At 37.2% G+C, this 20,291-nt stretch overlaps 1 protein-coding gene across 2 annotated transcripts in view; it reads left to right on the top strand.

The window, feature by feature from the left end:
* Nucleotides 1-20,291, top strand: part of LOC129763408 (probable serine/threonine-protein kinase DDB_G0282963) — a 480,711-nt gene that overhangs the window by 110,636 nt on the left and 349,784 nt on the right. For both annotated transcript variants that reach the window (XM_055762442.1, XM_055762444.1), the window contains exon 3: nucleotides 13,707-14,144. In XM_055762442.1, coding sequence (XP_055618417.1) covers nucleotides 14,000-14,144 — 145 coding nt within the window. In that variant the 5' untranslated portion in view covers nucleotides 13,707-13,999. The remainder of the gene's footprint in view (nucleotides 1-13,706; nucleotides 14,145-20,291) is intronic.

Below are 20,291 nucleotides of genomic sequence, written 5' to 3'. Positions count from 1 at the left end.
TCACTGTAATATTTGGGCAGCATATTTAGTCTACGCTGGTTTGACGAAATAAATAAATAAATAAATAAATAAATAAATAAATAAATAAATAAATAAATAAATAAATAAATCAATAAATAAATAAATAAATAAATGATTATGTAACTTGTTAAAATCATCTTTTGAATTAATCGGATAAATTATCCAGTCAGCTCTCTTTAGTTTTTTTAGTTTTAAATAATTAGTTTTTGGTAGTATTAGGAATGTATTGGTCTACAATTTTGATTGACGACAATTAATAAATAAATAAATATGAAAGATGATACAACATTTATCATCTAGAAGTAATGAGATAATAACAGTCCCTTGTCATCTGTTCCAATACTACCGAATTTACCGACTTCCGACGAAAACATACGTGTAAAGTATCACCATAAGCGATGACGGCAACCCGTTGCAAACCCGTTACAAACATGACGGGCTGGGAAAGGTCAATGAGGAAGATACGTTCTGCATCTCCAACAAGTTGTCAAACATGTTCATTACATCGCTTCTATTCGCGTAGTGATCGCGTGATCTTCTAAGCTTATTACGAGCCAGGGGACCAGGTGGGAAAACTTGAAACATTTAATCGACCGACCGAGATGAAACGAGAACGAGAACGACGAGGAAGAGAAATCCGCAACTGCAGGCGTCCACAAGTCCTTGGCTGCTTTCGTCCGGTGTCCGGTGTGTATGCGAGCGCCTTCCAAGCCGAAGATAGAATAAAGGGTGAATGATACCGTGACCTTAGAAAAGCTGTTATCAACTTGTGCGAGCAACAAATTCTGACAGAAGAAAAAACAAATGGTTATTGTTGCCATTTTTCGACAATGATTTCCCACCTTGCTTAATCCATCTGTGATCATTCATATAAGGGAGTGAAATAAGTTCCGATCAATTACAGGAACTCCCACCTGTGAAGTATTTGTAGGGATAACAGGTTTTATGAATCACGATCGTTTCGAGCCACTTTCGAAATGGCAGACTACTTGTTTAGGACCGGGGTGTAAAGTATTCGCATTTCATTTAGATTGAGTTCAAGTTGCGCCAGCTTTGTTGAATCATTCTGCGCTGTTGCATTTTGTGATTCATCAGAATTAACGAAATTGTACGAAGAATAATCAGAATGCATTCCCACTAATGGGAAGAGACAAAGAAATGTGCTCCGACTTGCACTGTGATCACATGTAGTTTGAAACTTGCCACTGAGAATACATTCAAAGCGTGTTATTTGGCAAAACAAATCAACTAAGTGCTAATAAATAACACAAGAAATGAGAGATGGCTCTAGTTCCTCTGGGAACGTTAGTGCCATTCTAGAATCCATTAAATCAACGTATGATTCAATCATACATCAGAATTGCATACTTCGCACAGGACAGAACCTCTGTATGTGGACTTTTGGCTGCTCGCTAACTGAAATAAGACTAAAATAAAATTCGGAAAATGAAATTAGTTTTCTACATGCCTGGTTAACGTTTCTCCTCTGCTTTCTTTCAGCGCGCAGTGCAAAATTTGCACTACGCATACTTTATGCATATTCTGCGAATGGATTCTGAAGCAAACAACTTTGCACGTTCGTTCAACACGTTAGCTCAATAGAAACTGGAGGTTAACTGACGCTGACGCAATATTATATTTTCTATTTTCTTGTGGATAGAACATGCACGATGAATAGCTACATTTTTTTTTCGCAATGGTGTTGATATATTTAAATTTTGCTATCGCTGCTACTCGCTCGTTTTTGGTCAGTACATTTTGAAGAGCACAAATTGGACCAATCAGAATGTTGAGCGCGTTCAGATAATGCTTGACATTTTACAATAGTTCAATAGTTTATTTGAAAAAATACGATTTTATATATTGAGCAATTCCAAATGAAATCAACAAATGACAAAACACGAGTATTTTTGATTCGAATGAAAGTTTGAGTTGGAGAAAACATGAGTTTCCACATCAATTGGGAATTTTTTGACTCAAGTGAAATTTTTGAAGAGTGCGTATTGATTTTAGTAAGAGAAATTTTTGATAATTTATATCTCAAAAGTTATGAGTCGTACCGAAAAAGTGTCTTAGAAAGAGTTATAGAGTATTGATATCCAAAAAATATATACACTGAGAAAAGAAATTAGTACTCTTCTTTTTTTACAATAAAAACTTTAATTTGCAATATCTAAAATACGTATTTTTAAAATTTTTTTCATATAAAATAGAAGTCATGTAGAAAAGTCAAAATAAGTCTAAGATGGTAAAACTATTTTGACAAACTTGTGGAACATGAATTTTTTATGAATTTTCGAAGCTTTGAATATACGAACATACCAACAATCATTTTAAACCATGAATTATGAATCTTAATGTGATTTAAAACAAAAAAGCTCATTAATAATCTCCTTCTTAATGCAGCCATTCACGAGATAATAAAAACAAATCTTTTTAATATTAGGTGTACCAGTAATTTTCTTCGGTTGTACAGCAGATGGCGTAACTTGATTGTTATTGCAGTGAATCAAATTTCCAGCCATTCGTTGGAAAGCTACTGTCTTTGCACGTCTCTTTCAGTATATGTCAAAAAGTTGAAGCGTAAAGAACTTTGTTTTTTGCCACTTCGAATATGTCGAATTTCGTACCAACGAGAGTGTTTTTGCGGAGAGTGTTACTTCATTACTTCAATATAAAGAAAAAAGCTGCAGAAAGTCATCGCATTTCGGTGCAAGTTTATGGTGACCATGCTCCAACTGAACGGTTTAAAAGTGATAATTTTTACTTGGAACACGAAGAACGTTCCGGACCCCCAAAAAAGTTTAAAGATGAAGAATTGGAGGCTTTACTCGATCAAGATTCGTCACGAACGCAACAAAGACTTGCAGATACATTTGGGGTAGCTCAGCAAACCATATCCGATCGTTTGAAGGCAGTGGGAATGATCCGGAAGATAGGACCGCGGATGCCGTATGAATTGAAGCCACGAGACGTGGAACACCGTTTTTTCACGTGCGAACAACTGCTCCAACGGCATAGAAGAAAGGGATTTTTTTTGCATCGAATATTTACTGGCGATGAAAGGAGGGTCCATTTCGACAATCCTAAACATCGGGCCCATATTGTGTATCTGAGAGTAAGCCATTCGTTTCAACCCATCGGGCAATGCGAAACAAGATCATTTTCTCCAACAATTTCCGTATACAAGACAGCATTGCTATTGGGCGGTACGAGTTGGAGTCGAACGCGGGCTTTTAGGGTTTTGAATAGCTACAACTCGTACTTGTGTCCAATCATCTGGAACAATATTATGCTTCAGAAACCGATTAAATAAATTCAACAAGCGATATTTCGCCACAACAGGGAGGTTTTTCAGGAAGTTGAACTTAATTCTATCCGATCCCGGAGCAGAATTGTTACATGAAAGGAGAGCATGAGAGAATTCTACCATCGAAAACTCGGAATCAATATCGCACCTATCGTGTGTTATATTCTACTTTTTGGTCTGTTTTAATTTTAGTAAAAAACATTGAAAACCACTTTTTTGTAAAACATGTGGCTAATTAGGCAGAAAAACAGTATATTGGATTGCAAGAAACTGCATTTAAGTTTTGGGAAACATGAGTTTCCAAAGTTATAATTGAAGTTCTTCTGAACATGTCCGTATTACCCCCATCTCCTCTAACATTCGCCAGAATGAGAATGATGGGGTTGGGCATTAATGGGGCGGGATTTCTTCAACGGGTGAATTGGTCGATGTTAAGACAGAAGGGACCAAGTCGCAAAATTTAAAATTTCTAGTTATTGATGGCATTAGGTTAAGCATCTCGCAAGCTACAAACCACATTTATCAAATTTGGAAAATCACGAGTACCGCAGGAATGTCACATCGAAATTTTTTTGAATGCTTAATGGAAACCCCTTATAGCGCCAAACTTCAAATTAGTTTTTCGACCAATTGCAGGGATTTCTTCGTGCAAATGGGGGACTCCAATCTCGATCGCTAGGTGGACTGCAGATGGTTTCGACGGGGAACACTCGGGGGACACTGTTTGATTCCTGCTATACAGCAGTATACTGCCCATGTTTGTATAGAAGACGTAAACGACAAAATGAACAAAATCGACCTTTTCGCTGTTACGCATTCTACACAATGTAATACGTATGCTCAACATGCAAAAAAACATTTTTTGTTCGTAAAAATTTGAGCAAATTTGAAAAAAACGTTTCCGAAAAATCACTGTTTGTCCGCATAACAGACGTAGTTCCACACAGCTGTGATACATCTTTCGAAAATCAACAATTACCAGTATTATGTGCTACAAGCTGAAGTTACATTTGAATCACATTCTTTGTATAAACTAAACATGCCTTTCATGATAGTGTCTTATCACTTAGCGTTTCCAAATAAATGAATATAAGGAACCATTGAAACACTGCGCATATAATTACTATTCTCTGTTCACTGCACTGTGATGAACGTAGAGAAGTAATTTCGTTTTTTATATTGTAACTATTTAAATTTTTGCATTTGATTTTTCAAGTAGATAATGAAACAATCAAATCAGTAGTAAAATATATATAATATTGGTTCTCAGCATTATTACTCATCAAATTCGACATCGATTAATTCAACGTACTCAACATTTACTCATATCGTTAGTGTAAGTGAAAAATCAGACTTTAAATAACCAGTCAGTTTAATTTACTTATTTTTATAATAAGTTACAAATATGAACAGCTCATTTTATCATGCGTTATCAATATAAACAATATTTCTTCAGTCTAAATGGTATCAAACCGATGATTTACGATTTAGACGTTTAATAAAACTTCAATAAAACACATGGATATTTTTTAAAAAACTTATTTCAGTTTTTATTCTTTATTTGCTAATCTAATACAACTAATCTTAAAATCTTAATCTATTTGAGACTCTGGAAAATTAATTCAATAGTCATGTTTTTTTATCGGTATTAGAGCCAAAACTTTTTCAATTATAAAAAGCTTTTGTGATTTTTGGTCAATGAAATTGAACAAAGGCTTTAAAAGATCTTTCAGTTATTTTTTGTCAATATCTTCAATTTCTTCATGTGATGGTTGGTCCATTGGAATTTCTTCCAAACCTATTTGATTTTATCCGACAACAACTGAAACTATCGAATGAGACGTTTTGCCTATTATCGGAAAGGTAAATGCTTACGTCTAGCTATGCGAACAAATGTTCATTGAAACGATTGATTGTCCGCATAAATAGACGCAAGCGTTTTGCAAATGGAAATAATATGTTTTAATCCACAAAAACTCCTAGGCTCTCTTTTTGTCCATAATATTCTTTAACTGGACAGATTATTTCATTGGAAATTCACAACAAAAATGCATTTTCCCAACACTAATGGTGTTGTGGATTACGTCTCCTATGCAAACATGGGCAGTATAGTACATCGAACGACTCGTTTATCTATTTCGGGTATTGATAAGAAAACTCGCGAAGCCTAGAAAAATACTTCTAATATAATTCTTTCATTCTTGAAGGTTCGATTGGGTGAAAAAACGTTGCACTCGGGTTTATGTTACATTCGGGTAAATGGAATTCGAATGTGTGTTCTCCAAGTAAATATTATAGAATCGATGTAGCTCTCAACCATTAAAGCAGAAAGTTGAAGTAAATAAAATATAAATGAAAAAAATACTCAATTCAATATCTTTTAAAAATGTAAAACGTCCGAGATTTTCTCTGATATTACTTGATCTCATGAAATCACCAGGAAATAGCCGATAGTTAACGTATCGCAATACGTTTCGATTAGAAACGAGAGGGAATATATCATGTTCAAATGAGATATCACGTAATTAATGAGTAGCACGCAAACATATGAGTTTTTTTTGTTTCGAACCCACTTTATCGATGCTTATTTGCATCTTTACATTTAAAACAGCAAGACATCGTCATGAGGCAACACAATCTAGAAATCGCAAGTAATTCTCCGGGCCCTAAATTGATCGAGCAAAACACCATGCCAGCCGATGCATTATACTGAGCTAGGGATAAGTGCAGCGATGAAGCTGGTAGACATCCGCGCCGTGATTGGGTTCAATTTGCAACGAGAATAAAGCTTCGAGCATTTAACTGATCTTGATCACACTGTGAACGCGAAGGAAACGAAGCTCCCCAAACGTGTGGCCTTGAAATAGGCAGTTGGTCTCTTGTTGTAAAGGAATCAGCTACAGGTCGGAGCAGAGCAGCGCTGGGTTCTTTTTCCTAGGCTTGGTTTCGTGTGTGGCTGATCAGAACAAATAGCAATGCATCAACATAAGGATGAGCAGAATGATTTCCAAATTAAAATTACAGTGTGAAATTTTAAACCCAGCCAGAACAATTCAACTGTTACACAAGACAATCACTTAACACGAAGCTACTAAAAATATTTATTCGCCTCCAAGCCGTGTGAAGACAAAGTGCTAACCCGAAACTTGTATTGTGTCTTCTGCCGTAAACCTGCGCTCAAAATGAACGTCTAACTGTTAATCGGCGTTTAAAATTCAAGGTTTGCTTGGTTGTTTCTTAGTAACGCTATGTGTGATCACTGTAATTTTCCATTGGGAAGTGTTTATTTCCGCTGCCCAAAACAACGAACAGCCCGTGGCTCGTTGATCCTTTGCTTGCTAAATTTTAAGTCGTTTGTTTTCGTCATGCCTAGGAGGGCCGCAAACGATCGATGAGACTCGTGTATTTGTTCTTTGCTGGCTTCTTTGTTTGTATCGCTTCAAATCTGACTTCTGCACGCAAGTACTGGTCTTGTTACATCTCTTATTGGCCAATTAACGCAATTAATACTGTTATCAAAGGAGTCACCCGAAACCATTCAAATGCAATCAAATCTGTGAATGGATGTAGAGGCGAGTGAACGAATCAGATGTTTCAGTCTAGACCAGTAAAAAGTATAGTAAAAGACCGAAAAATGATTCTGCTGTCAACTGGTCTGATGCCATAGACCTCGAAACCATGTGGCGAGATAGCGTTTAGAGCAGCTATACTCAACCTGCGGCCCACTAGACGCTTTCGGTTGGCCCGCCTGGCCCGAGACCCATTCATGAAACCATAAGGAATCATTTAGAAAACATGAAATGAGAATAACGAAGTTCAACACATTACACATTACACATCTACACATTAGTTGGTTGTCTGATTAACTGGTATTAGTAGATTAAATATCTATTAAATACATTTAATCCGATCATTACGGCTAATCCTGTTGACATTAGTGAATATTTTAGTCTATTTATTTCACAAATACAGCAGGCAACATTTGCCCTAATGTTAGATACTTAATTACTATTATCTTAATCTATTTCTACAAAGCTTGCTTAAACTATTATATTAGAAATTTCACATTATGTGAGAGCAACAACATATAATTTTTTGAGTGACGAACGAGAGAGATGACAGTCAAAATAGGAGCTACAACGGTTAAACACACGGCACATGCTAGTTACAGGTTCGTGGTATCCGTAATTTGTTCGTGTTGAGGAAAGGTACAGAAAATTACGAGAACGCAAATTACGACGATTAACTGTTTGAGTGCAGAGCAAATTTTGTTAGCATATGCCAAAAATGCGGATGAGTTTGGGTATATTTAAAAAAATACTAAAGAGCTTAGATATCTGATTAGGTCACAAAAGTTGTATTAATAGGAAAAAAAACACATAAAAAGTGAGGTTTATAAAGTTTACTAATATAAACTCCCATATCTATACATACATTATTTTTTTATAATAATGAAAAATATTTAAACAATTTCATTCAAAATTATGGTTTGCTGCACAAAGCGCGTGAAGTCCTCTTTAAAAAATGTCCCCGAAAGACGAAATACTACGTTAAGAGGTGCTAAATAAAAAATAATAACATAGAACAAGAAGAGCGCTATCGCGCTCCCCCGTGTTCAAACGGTTAACATTGAAATTGATTAACTGGAGGACCTCAGGACAGTCGATATTCGAACTAATGAGATCCGAAGTAAATCGGGCCTTGGCAACGTTTCTTCGTGAAACTAACGAGTCGAGTCCTATTAGCTTGCATCGATCCTCGTAGCTAGGGAGATTTATCAGATCATTTGGAATGATTTTACCGTTAATATTTTAGCTGTTAATTAAATTTGATGGTTTGCATTCCAATCGAATCGGGAATTTGTTATTTTTTTCGGTGATTCATACATCACGATTCCCTAACCCATAAATTATTTATTTATTCATTTATTTATTTCGTCAATCAAATGTAGACAGTATAGAAGAAAACATTGTCATAACAAATGTATGTAATGTTATTACAATGTTTTCTTCTATACTTATTGTTAAAGTATAGTTCATCTTAAATCTGGACGCACTGTATATTATACCACAGCGCTCCTAGTGGTCGGATCTAGAATGTTTTGACAGCACTTTGTTTTGGAATGTTTCCTCTATCAGTGCTGAAAATTTCATTACGATTCGTTTTGTTTCAAAAAAGTTACACGTGATGGAAGCCGCGAAACGAAAATTAATTTCGGACACCCACGTCAAAAACCCGACGTGGTCAGGTTAAAAAAATCGCGAAATCATTGAAAATGGCCAAATCGACCGTGTGTAGCGTTCTCAAACGTTTCCGTGAGTTGCATACTATCGATCGGCAGGTTCATACCAAGCGTCATAGTGGAACTAAGGATCGGAAACTGCATTTGATGGTGTTGAGAACGATCAAGGCAAACCCAGGGCAGTCGGACTATGACATCGCCAAGAAATTCAATGCCGACCGGTGCACCGTCAGAAGGATTCGTCTGCGCGAAGGAATACGATCTTATCGGGCCAGTAAGCAACCAAACCGGACATTGAAGCAGAATGTAGTAGCCAAAGGACGTGCCCGGAAGTTATACAATAAGGTTCTAACGAAGTACGACGGATGTATCCTCATGGATGACGAAACGTACGTGAAGATGGATTTTGGGCAGCTTCCAGGCCAAAAATTTTATAAAGCCACTGGTCGGGATGATGTCCCCGGCAAGTTCAAATTCGTTTTTGCCGATAAGTTTGCAAGAAAGTGTTTGATCTGGCAAGGTATTTGCAGCTGCGGACGAAAAACCCCGGTTTTTGTAACAAACAAGACCATGGACTCCAAAATGTACAAGGAGGAGTGCCTGAGAAAACGTATTCTTCCGTACATTAGATCTCACAAAGGACCAGTAAAGTTTTGGCCAGATTTGGCAAGCTGCCACTACAGCAAAGAGGTACTACAGTGGTATCGAGACAACGGGGTGGATTTTGTCGAAAAGGACATCAACCCACCCAACTGCCCTCAATTCTGCCCTATCGAAAAATATTGCGCAATTGTCAAGCAGAAGATGAAGAAGAATGGTAGGACGACTCGGGATACAACAGAGATGAAGAGATGGTGGAACAAAAAGGCCGCTGAGGTCAGCGAATAGGGGGTCCAAACTATGATGAGTGGTATTCGCCGAAAAGTTCGAGATTTCATCAAAACCACATCGGAATAATTTTTTTGTTATTTTTCCTTTAAAGTGCAATAAAAGACCTACATTTTGAGTACATAACATTTTTATTTCGTTCACATAGCTCCGAGATAGACCCGTTTTAATGCGTCCAGATTTAAGATGAATTATGTTTTATTTCCACGGCACATGTTTTTAATTCATTGTGATGTCAATTTTGTCTCAATGACGATTGTACAAAAGCATCATGGGATTTACAGGAGCGTTGCTTGCATAATTTGTTCTAGATGCTTTTACTTGGAATAAGCTACTTGTTCTTAATTGACGTCCTGGCACATAAGAGTTTAGGCCAGATACCAATTCCGCTGACTGTACGCGTTGTGAAATAAGATCGTTTACAAAAAAAGCATTGTAAGCTCTCTACGTTCGTTAAGTGTTTGTATGTTGATGAGCATTGAGGGAAGAGGGAATGATGTCCAGTTCGATTTACGAAGTGCATACAAAAGAAATTGTTTTTGAACAGACTCTATGCGTTCTTCGTTTGCGACAATATAAGGATTCCATACAATGCTGCAGTATTCCAAAATAGGTCTTACATATGTGGTGTATAATGTTTTTATTGTATATAAGTCCTGGGAATTATGTGAAAAGTGTTTTATGAAGTTTAGCACTCTATTTGCTTTTTTTATTTTTGAGTTGTAGTGTTCAATAAAAGTGAGCCTAGAGTCAAGAATGACGCCTAGATCTCTGACTATTCAAATTTTTTTTTTACAGTTTCGTTTCCTAGGGATATTACAATATTCGGTGTTTGTTGTTTTCTGCTGAATGTCATTGAATTACATTTTTTTTTTTGCATTTAGTTGTAAGAGGCTTTTTTACACCACGTGTAGAATACATTTATTTCATTCTGGAATGCTTCGAAGTCGCTGTCATTTACAATTTCCGTAAAAGCTTCATGTCGTCAGCATATATGAGTAGGTTCTTGAGGATTACGGGTGCAATTCCGTCCGGACCTGGGCCTTTCGATGGGTTCAGACTTTATAATGCTTTATATATTTCCTGATGTGCGATATTGTTCACAGATATGTCGTTGGAAAATTCCGGTAGAAATGAAAGGTACTTTCGGTCACGGTTTTCTCGGAGAATGTGGTATAAACTTCCTGCGAAAAATTGCCGAGAAGACTACATATTTCTCTAGGGGTATTACCCACATTCTCGTCGAGATGCATACGCGATGGAGTATTATTGCTTCATTAGTTCAGACTTCACGTAATTGAAAAAGTTCTTCGGACAGGATTTGACTTTAGATTCGGCCTTCCGATTATATTCTTCATATGCGATATTCATGGCCGAATTCAGTTTTTGACAAATAAGGTGATAACTAAATAAATTTTGTTTCGATTTTGTTAGTTTATACTATTTGTGTGCTTTCTGTTTTTGGTTTTTTAAATTCTTTATTTGTGGATTAACCACTGAGGATATTCGTCTTCGCGAGTTCTACATCTTCTTTTCTTCGGAACGAATTCTGACATTATGTTATTCAGAAATTCGTGAAAATTTTGTACGGATTGGTTGACATTTCCTTCATTACTTAGCATGTGTTCCCAATCTATTGTACGTAGAATACATTTAATTGCTTCGATATTAGTCTTATTGTATTCCGGCACTTCTACATACTCACAGTCGGCAGGCAATTGCTTTTTTGTGTAAAAATTGAGTATTCTACTGCTGTGTGGAAAGTCTCATTTTTCTAGAGCGGAGTCATGAATTCATACACACAGAATTCAGTTACATTCTGTCGAGAAAGCGAAAAACTTTTTGGCTCGCTTTTAATAATAGTGTTACTATCTCAGGAGATGGCGTCGGATCTTGGAATTCTTCCTTCCGCGTCCTGTTTCCGCGTCTATGTTGCGATGAATAGAAGTAGAAATGGCTTTTGCGCACTTGTTGCAGATGCCGCGTTCTTTCGTCAGTCAGGAAGGATTTATGTGTTTCCAGGTCCGCCATGGCGTCGTACTTAAATTAAGGAAAATTGGAAGAATACACATTTTACTATCATGTTCTTGCGGCCAAGTATGTATGAGGGAGGTACAATATTCAAATATCACTGCTAATAAGAAAGCAGCCTTTCTCAATGCTGATGTCACACACAATAGTTTTGCTCGATACTAAGGAAGAATGAATGATAGATATGGCACTGTAAGGCGCAATTTTGTTCGGCGCGATTTGCATGCCGTCTGGTGAAGAGTACCTTTGTATTTTGCATCACCTCATATTTGAATCTGTACTGGGGTTTAAGATTAGAATTTGGGGTGCAAAGTTCCGAGCGTTAACATCTCTTTGTCAGCTGTACAAAGTGGTATGTCAATCACTTCATTCAAAAGATAAAACGTGTATGAGTAATGCTGTTTACTAATTGACTCAAACATTTTTTCAATATCTCAAACATTTCGTAGCAAACTATTGAAATCACAAAATTCTTTAAATATAAGTACCTGCTTGAAAGCATAGTGTACAGCGGAATCAAGGCAGAAGAGATAATTAAATGGGAGGTGCGTCGTCGGTTTTCATACCCTGGAAATTGCACGAATTGTTGATTTTTATGCGTTATTCGGTATCAAATAGATAACGGTAGTGTGGGACAAATATACAATCGCCTAGAACCGCACTGTTTGTAGTGCGGGAAAAATGCGTCACGTATATTTTGCTGAGTGTGTGTACTGTTCTCGCGAGAACAAGAATGAATCATGAATCAGCCATTTTCAGCTGCGTGTACAAAACAACACGAACCCATCGGTCCTTTTCAGGGCCACTGAAACTTTCGACAAAAGAGTTATTTAAGAATTTCCTGTGCATTCTAAAAATCTTTTTAATATTTATGTTTGCCTGAAGTAAGCTTCTGTGAATTCTGGAGTGCGATTGGATCTATTGGTGTAATGATGTTGATTTGAATTGTAGAGGTTTTAAGCTTTCTTAGTTTATTCGCCTTTAGCATTGAAAAATATCAATTTGAAATGCCAAACTAAACATCCTGGCCTTGAGAATTACTATTTGGAAAACCTTGCAGCTTAGATGACTGATAAATCGTGAATGACTGATTTGTGATTTTTTCAATGGATCATTCAACCTTCGTGATATCATTGTTTTCGGGTTGAAAGTGACGTAAGGTATTCAACGTTGATAGTTGTGTTCATCGGTGAAAAATTAAAGTTGAAATTTTGTTTCGATGGTATTGCTTTCGCCCCGCAGCCACCATATAATAGGTTCGGTTTGAATTTTCTGTTACCGTTCGGCGTCTGCTGAGATGTTTCGTTTTGCGTCGGAGATGTAATTTTGCTAGGAGATACTGAAAAACTACTTAGTTATTCAAGAAGTTCAGTTTTCCAGTTTCAGTGCTCTAGGCAGCGAGCAATCAACAGTACTTGTTGATGCTTAGAATTAAATTGACAATCTACTCAAATAGCTTCGCATTCATTTGTCGGTTCTTGTCATTGCTATCAAATATTTGCATCGAAGAGTTTTTTTAAATTAAATTTCTTCAATGTTTGTTCTCGCCGGCAATAATTTCGTAGTTTTATGTTAACAGTGCGGTCGTGTCTTGAACATCACCCTTATTCATTTATCTTTTTTTTCCTTGTGGCTTCCAGCACCATGACTAACATGTGTTTGTGGCATCTATGAAAAAAAGGTTGAGTACCGCTGGTCTAGAGATTGACTCCTACGGCTAGCGGCAATCATCAGCGACACATTATGGTTCATGTGCTGGTCGAGGGGCACGGTGTTATTGTGGGAGTAGAATTGTAAGAGGTGTTACATGTCCTGTGAAATAATTGAGCACTCGATGATCATAGCTATTGGAGAACGTCGAATGTCGAATGCTAGATGATAGCTGGATATTACTTAGTTAGGTTAGTGAGTCTCAAAGTGAACTGCCATGTCACATCGATCAAAGTAAAACAGGTAAATTATTTGTTGACAGCAGGGTTTTACTATCAGCAATTTTATAAAAATTGATCTACCGAAAAGCAAAAATGCTCTAATTTTGATGTTTGTTCCTTTTTAAAAAGTTTAATATGCGTATAATTTTTATTTCGCATTTAGTCGAATTTAATTGTTTAGTCAGCAAGCCTGACAGTAGCCTAGCTAGTACCAAATATACCAGTAATTCAATCAGTTATCCATGTCAATAACTTATTTTCCTACTATCCCCTCCCATTCCAGGTGGTTGCAGATCGTGCGCGAAAAATACCGAAACGAAGAACAGGACTCGTGTTTGTTTGCAAAGCCTCCACACAGCACCTCGGCCAACGGCTAGCAACGGCTCGTCTAATTAGGCGTCGTTGGGTTTCAATCGCCCCAATGGTGAGGTAGCAACCGGTGTGCAAGGTTTCCTAGTCCAAAACCTTCCCAAATAAATTAGCGACGTCTTTCGGTCTATCCCAGCGTTTCCTTAATTTCCTTATTTCCCTCGTACGATTTCACGGGCTCCGCAGGCCTGCCCAAAGGACGGAGCAATGTTAAATTGTACAGATCTTGCCTGTGTTCTGCATCATCATCACTTCTACGCGCATCTGCATCACCTAAAGCATCACCTGCAGGACGATCACGACCACCATGGTGGGCACGGCCACCACGAGAGCCACGATCATCACGAGTCAGGTGAGTGTTGAAAATCGCTTATTTTGAAACGATAAATTCAATCATGTGAAGAAGGCAAACAACTAACTCGATGCTTAAGGACGAGTACACTGAGCGCGAAAGGGAATCGATCAATGACAAATTCCAATAATGGTTTGACGCTGTTCAAAAGTGGAAGTTGTAAGTTGGCAGCGTTTTCGTAGATCAATATCAACATAGCGCGCACAGGGTAGAACAGCACCGGCAGTGTGCACCACCCTGCCTGTTGTTATCGTTGTTGGGCGCAAGAAGTTTCCAATCGTTTAAATTGGAGAACCGGTTTCGTTTTTCAAATCTGCGGCGGGGATTTTTGTGTTACGAAGCGGTAAACAAAAACCGGATGATTGCGGAAAAGTGTCACAATTGGGAGAATCGTACCGATAAATGAAATACATGGGGTGAACCTCTCGCCAATAGTTTTGTTCCGTGTTGTTATTATTTCACAAATACTTAGTTCATGTTTTGTTGATTTCGTGCTAATGTGGGGTATACTTATTCGTTAGTGAAATTTTATTGAAATAAATTATAGAAAACATTTCATGCGAATGCTCTATGCGACGCCACTGAATTTGATCTCTACACTCCAAATTAATTTTTAGCACCTGTTTTGGCTCCCGATTTATTGCATTAAATGAGCCCTAAAATAACAGAAAATGCACTACTCCCCATACTGGTGAATCTTTTGTATAATATATATGCTATAGCAATATGATAATTGCTATAGCCAGTGTTGCCAACTATTTTCAAACTATTCAGGAAGAATAAAAATAAAAATCAGGAAGAAATCAGAATATCTCAAATTGGGTTGACCGGAAAGTTCGTGCCTATTTTTGGTAAAATTATTTTTATAAGCAGACTCATACATATTCAATTTGATTGTACAATCTGTTGCCATCTTCATCACAGAACATGTTTGTGTTCTCGTATTTTTTATGCAGACCATAGATTTGAAGTTCTTACCATTTAGAGAATTTCGCAAGGATCTTTTGATCGCTTATATTGACGTGGGATTACGTCTAACCGGAGTATATGGGGGGTAAAATGAAAACCTAAACACTGAACATGCAGGAAAAATTGAAAGATTCCGAATGCTTATAACTTGAACATTTTTTACTGGATTGGAAAGATGTTTGCATCAATTGATAGGGAATATTTCTACGCTTCTATCGCAATGAATAGAATGTTATTTTTCATTAGAAAAACAATTGAATAACTGTAAAATGTTAAGCGTTATCTAAACGCCCTAATTGCCTCGTTTTGATTGGCCCGATTTACGGTTTCCCCTACACAGCCATCTAAACCAAGCAGCCTTGGGGAAATCAACATTGCAAATACACGAAGTATGGAGACTTTTGTTCTCACCGAAATATGTTCCCTCACACAGACTTCAAAACCACGCAGCGTTGGAGAAATCGGCATTGCAAATACATGACAGTCGGGGGTATTTTTGTTCCGGCGGAAATGTGTTTCCCTAACACAGACTTCAGAACCAAGATGTCTGGGGAAATTGGCATTGCAAATACATGTAAGTCGGGGGCATTTTCGTTCCGACTGAAATGTGTTTCCCTAACACAGACTTTAAATCCAAGGAGCGTGGGGAAATTGGCATTGCAAAAACATGCAAGTCGGGGGCATTTTTGTTCCGGCGGAAATGTGTTTCCCCAACACAGACTTCAGAACCAAGGTGTCTGAGAATATTGTCATTGCAAATTCATGCCGATCGGAAGTATTTTTGTTCCGATTGAAATGTGTTTGCCGAACACAGACTTCAAAACCAAGGTGTCTGGGGAATTCGGCTTTGCAAATAAATGCAAACTGCGGGTACTTTTGTACTTGCTTGCCTCTGTGCAGACTAGAATATGTTTCCTTAACACTGTTTCCTTTCATCTTTTCAACAGATTCAGGTTGACGCGTTATACCCTAGGTTAGATGTAGGGCCTGAAGTATCGGCTGGAATCAAGCTTAAATTTGCTCAGCTGTCTGGTCTCGAAAATGATCGCATAATAGGTCGTTGTCGGGTATCTAGTAAAGCGGGAATTCCTTTGTAAATTCAATGCTAAACCTGACATAGGTATTGGGTTCAATTCCTGATCGGTCAAGGATTTTTTCGGGTTGGAAACTTTCTTGACATGCCTTGGGATAAGTAATGGGCCTGAAGTACCGTCTAGAATTAGGCTTGGGTATGCTCAGCTGCTCGAACTCGGAAACGATAGTACCGTGGCCGGGGATCTGATAAAGCGGGAATTCCCTTGTAAATTTCTGGCTAATACTACTGACATAGGTGTTGGGTTCAATTCCCGATCGGTCTAGGGTCTTCCCGGGTTGGAAATTCTCTCGACATGCCATGGAATAAATACGTTTAAATAATGGCTTAAATTGTTCTTTCGTTTAGTAATCTATGTCTGCGAGTTAACCAGTCCGTTTTCTTGTTCAATTTAATTTGCTCACTGGTTAGTTGATGGAAAAATATAAATACCGTAATATAACTATTATCAATAAGATAACTCGTCTCGCTCAAACCTTTGCAGGGGAATGAGGTGGGACCATCATCATTTCTGCACCCGCATGTTTTCTTTGCACTCCGAAAAGTGTTTTCCTAACCGGGATTACAAAAGCGGGTACGAACACAACGTTTCGGATCGGTTATTCAAGATTGCATTGAAGGATATGCCTTCATATCTTCTGCTCACTGTATTCCTACGTATACCATTTGATGATTAGGCAAAATGTTGATAATCAATTGTTGCGATAACGCCTATTGACTAAACAATAAGCGCTCGACGTACATGTCAAAATCGAAACTGAGTGCCTGAAGTTCATCAAATCATGCAAATTCACGGTTCGAGAAGTACGTACACTTGAGAGATGCAAACTTCAGAGGGAAATGTAAAATAAAATAATCGTTTGATAATTCTTCCGTTCACATATTTTGTTCTAGGCATCATACCAAACGTAAAAAGAATGTCATTTACATGTAACGAAGAACATAATCTGTCACAATGCATGAATTTAGCTTACATGACATTTATTAAATCTTTTTACCCACAAATCAAATATATTGAATTCAATTGAATTCGGAAATTGTTTCATTCAATCAAAAATTTAATCAATACAAAGAAATGATTGCTAAGCTAAGGTAGTCCCACGTCAACCTTGCGGTTATATCATAGATATAACCCACCCATTTTCTTTTTCCCAAAAACTCATAGCATCACTACAACGAATTGCAGAGAAATCAATATTCAAAATTTCTTTGAATTCATCGTCCACACCACACTCATTGAATGAGGAAAGCATATATTTCCTATAGTTTCACCATTGAAATATATTTCTCTTTGAATCTGACGAGCATATGTTATTGGAAATCTTATTATGTTGACTTTGAACTCAAGAAGTTTCTTTTGAGTAATATTACACTTTGTAACGTATTCCTTCATCAATAACTTTGCGGCTGCTCGTTCATGCATATCAAACAAGTTAGTGTTGTTCCTCAATCTTTATTTCGTTATTATATCTAAAAATTTTCAAATATTTTGGTTTCATTAAATTATCTAGAATTGTTTTGAAAATCAAAATATTTGTGCCTAGTTGTAATATTTCGGGATTTCCACTCTGAAAATTTTCGATTTAGTCGATTTAAAACCATCATACATATTGATAAAAACATGTTTTCTACAGCTTCGTATCAGGAGAATTTAATTTAATGTAAGAAACAGATGCTATTATTTGCTCATTTCATCCTTCAGCATGAAGATGAAATGTTTTCTGCCAACGCTAGTTTGGATGTAGACTCGAACTCATATTGTAGAAAAACCCCGACCCATTCTTGTACCGGTCCATGGCGTTGACCTTCTTGAGGAGTATTATTTAACATAGTTTCGCTGGTTTATTCTTTTTGTCTGGAAATCGCCTGTATGCAGAAATTATCGTGATAAACCGTTAGTTGCGTAATCAGAAAGTAAACAAGTGACATTTAGCAAAGGGAATCAATCGGCGCTAAGGAAAAGTATCTTTGATTGTCACATTTTTGAGAATTTCGATCAATGTTTGGAATTTCTACAAGAAAATACAAAAACTCTCACATATAGCGTAATGTCATCACAAAACTGGATTCCTTGCAAGAGTTTCTATGGCGTATTTGCGAATTCTCGTCCTCTCCGCTCAATTTAGCTTACCATGACCCAAACAATGACACTAACACTGACGCATAGCCACTGGCCACTGTAAATGTGTGATAATTTTACACCTCATTATAAAATGAAGTTGGAAAGTGTTTTCTAAGAGTAAAAAGGAGAGCATAAACGTGAATCTATATATTTTTCGGTCTAGACCTTGTATGTGACGAAGTATGCGAAAAGTTGCGTGTGCGTGCTTATTTGCAAAGTATCTTTTGTTTCGCTCGCTCATATTGCCCTTATATTGTCACAAACTAAAATATCTAATTTGCAGCATCACTTTTTCTGCATTATTGTGAAATGTGTATTTTTTCTCCATTTTCATTCTGATTTTGACGAATAAACGATTTGAAACGGTTTTACTTAGCTTGACATGTTTGTATGTATGTTTGTCTATAGGATTACCCACATTAATAGAAATTTGGCTCCCTTCCTGTTGACCGATTGATCTAAAATTTGGAGCACACCTTTATCTCTGCTGACATTATAAATCTGCGTATTCCATGACCTTAAATCAATATGGGTACCAAATGAATGGGCTTGACTAGTAAAGCATAATTATTTCTGAAAAATCTGAATCCAAAATGACCCAAATGGCCAAAATTACCAAAATGGCTGATTTAATATTATTTCAAAGAAGCAATCTACATAAAATCCGAATCAAATCGGGTAGGGTAACGGCGTCGGCGTCGGCAATTTTCACCTTCAGTTGTCCTCCGAAGAACGCAGCTCTCACTGCTGCAAAATACCTTCTTCACATCCGATTTCAGATGCGCTGCACTTTGACGCCACTTTTAACCCGGGAACAGTGCTTGAATTCCCGAAAATTCCTTGATCGATCAGAAAAAGTCGCCAATCATTGTCGATTTATCGATTTATCAGTCATCCTGCAAGGGAACGGGTGGCAGCGACAGTGAGGCGTTCCAAATGGCATTTCTCAAGGATTTTCCAAATTGTCAAGGTTTTCCAAATTGATCTTTTCTAAGGCTAGAGGTGAATGAACTGAGAGATTCTGGGAGTCTGAGACAGTCTGTATAATTTAAAAAAAATCATCATTATTACAGCAATAAATCCGAACCCGCTCCCTAATTCACAGTAACTTCTTTCCAGCAAAAAAAGCATACGAATTAATTCGGTTTTGATTACTTCGGATGTTATTTTTGAATGCATCGAATTTCTGAAAATACCACTTAAGTTGAAAGTTTTAGTGGCCCTGAACCCAATGCGAATATAAATGATTCTATGGTGGTTAGATACTCCTCCCTCTTCTCTTAGGGGGGCTGCCATGCAAATGGAACACACATTTTTGTATTACTCGAGCACTAATAAGGTTAAGTTTTTAATTCAAGAGACTTTAAACTCTGGTAGTTCATTCGTCTCTTAGAAATCAAGTAAATGAAACCAAATTAGGTATATAGAGGTTTTAGGGCGCAATAAATGTTTTCACGGTGGCTAGACACTCCACCCCCTCTCTTAGGGGAGGCTGCCATACAAATGAAATACAAATTTCTGCATTATCCGAGAATAAATCAAGCAAATGAAACCAAATTAAACATATGGAGGTTTTAGGGTGCAATATATGTTTTTATGGCGGTTAGACGCTGAAAAGGGGGGCTGCCATACAAATGAAACAAGAATTTCTGCATTACTCGAAAACTAATCAAGTAAATGAAATGAAATTTAGCATGCGGAGGTTTTAGGCTGCAATAAATGGTTTCAGATTTCTTTCAAATTTCTGCATTAATCGAGAATTAATCAAGCAAACAAAACCAAATTATATACGTTTCTATGGCGAATAGATACTCCTCCCGTGTATCTGTAGGGGGAGAGGGGCTGCCATACAAATGAAGGATACATTTCCGCATAATTCAAGAACTAATCAAGCAAACGGAACTAAATTTGGCATGTGGAGGTTTAATGGGGAAGAAGCATTTCTAAGGTGGTTTGAAACTCC

This window comes from Toxorhynchites rutilus, chromosome 1 (assembly GCF_029784135.1).
Source record: "Toxorhynchites rutilus septentrionalis strain SRP chromosome 1, ASM2978413v1, whole genome shotgun sequence".
Lineage (NCBI taxonomy): Eukaryota > Metazoa > Arthropoda > Insecta > Diptera > Culicidae > Toxorhynchites > Toxorhynchites rutilus.
Note: the sequence above shows the minus strand (reverse complement) of the source record. Positions and strands in the feature narration are given on the sequence as shown.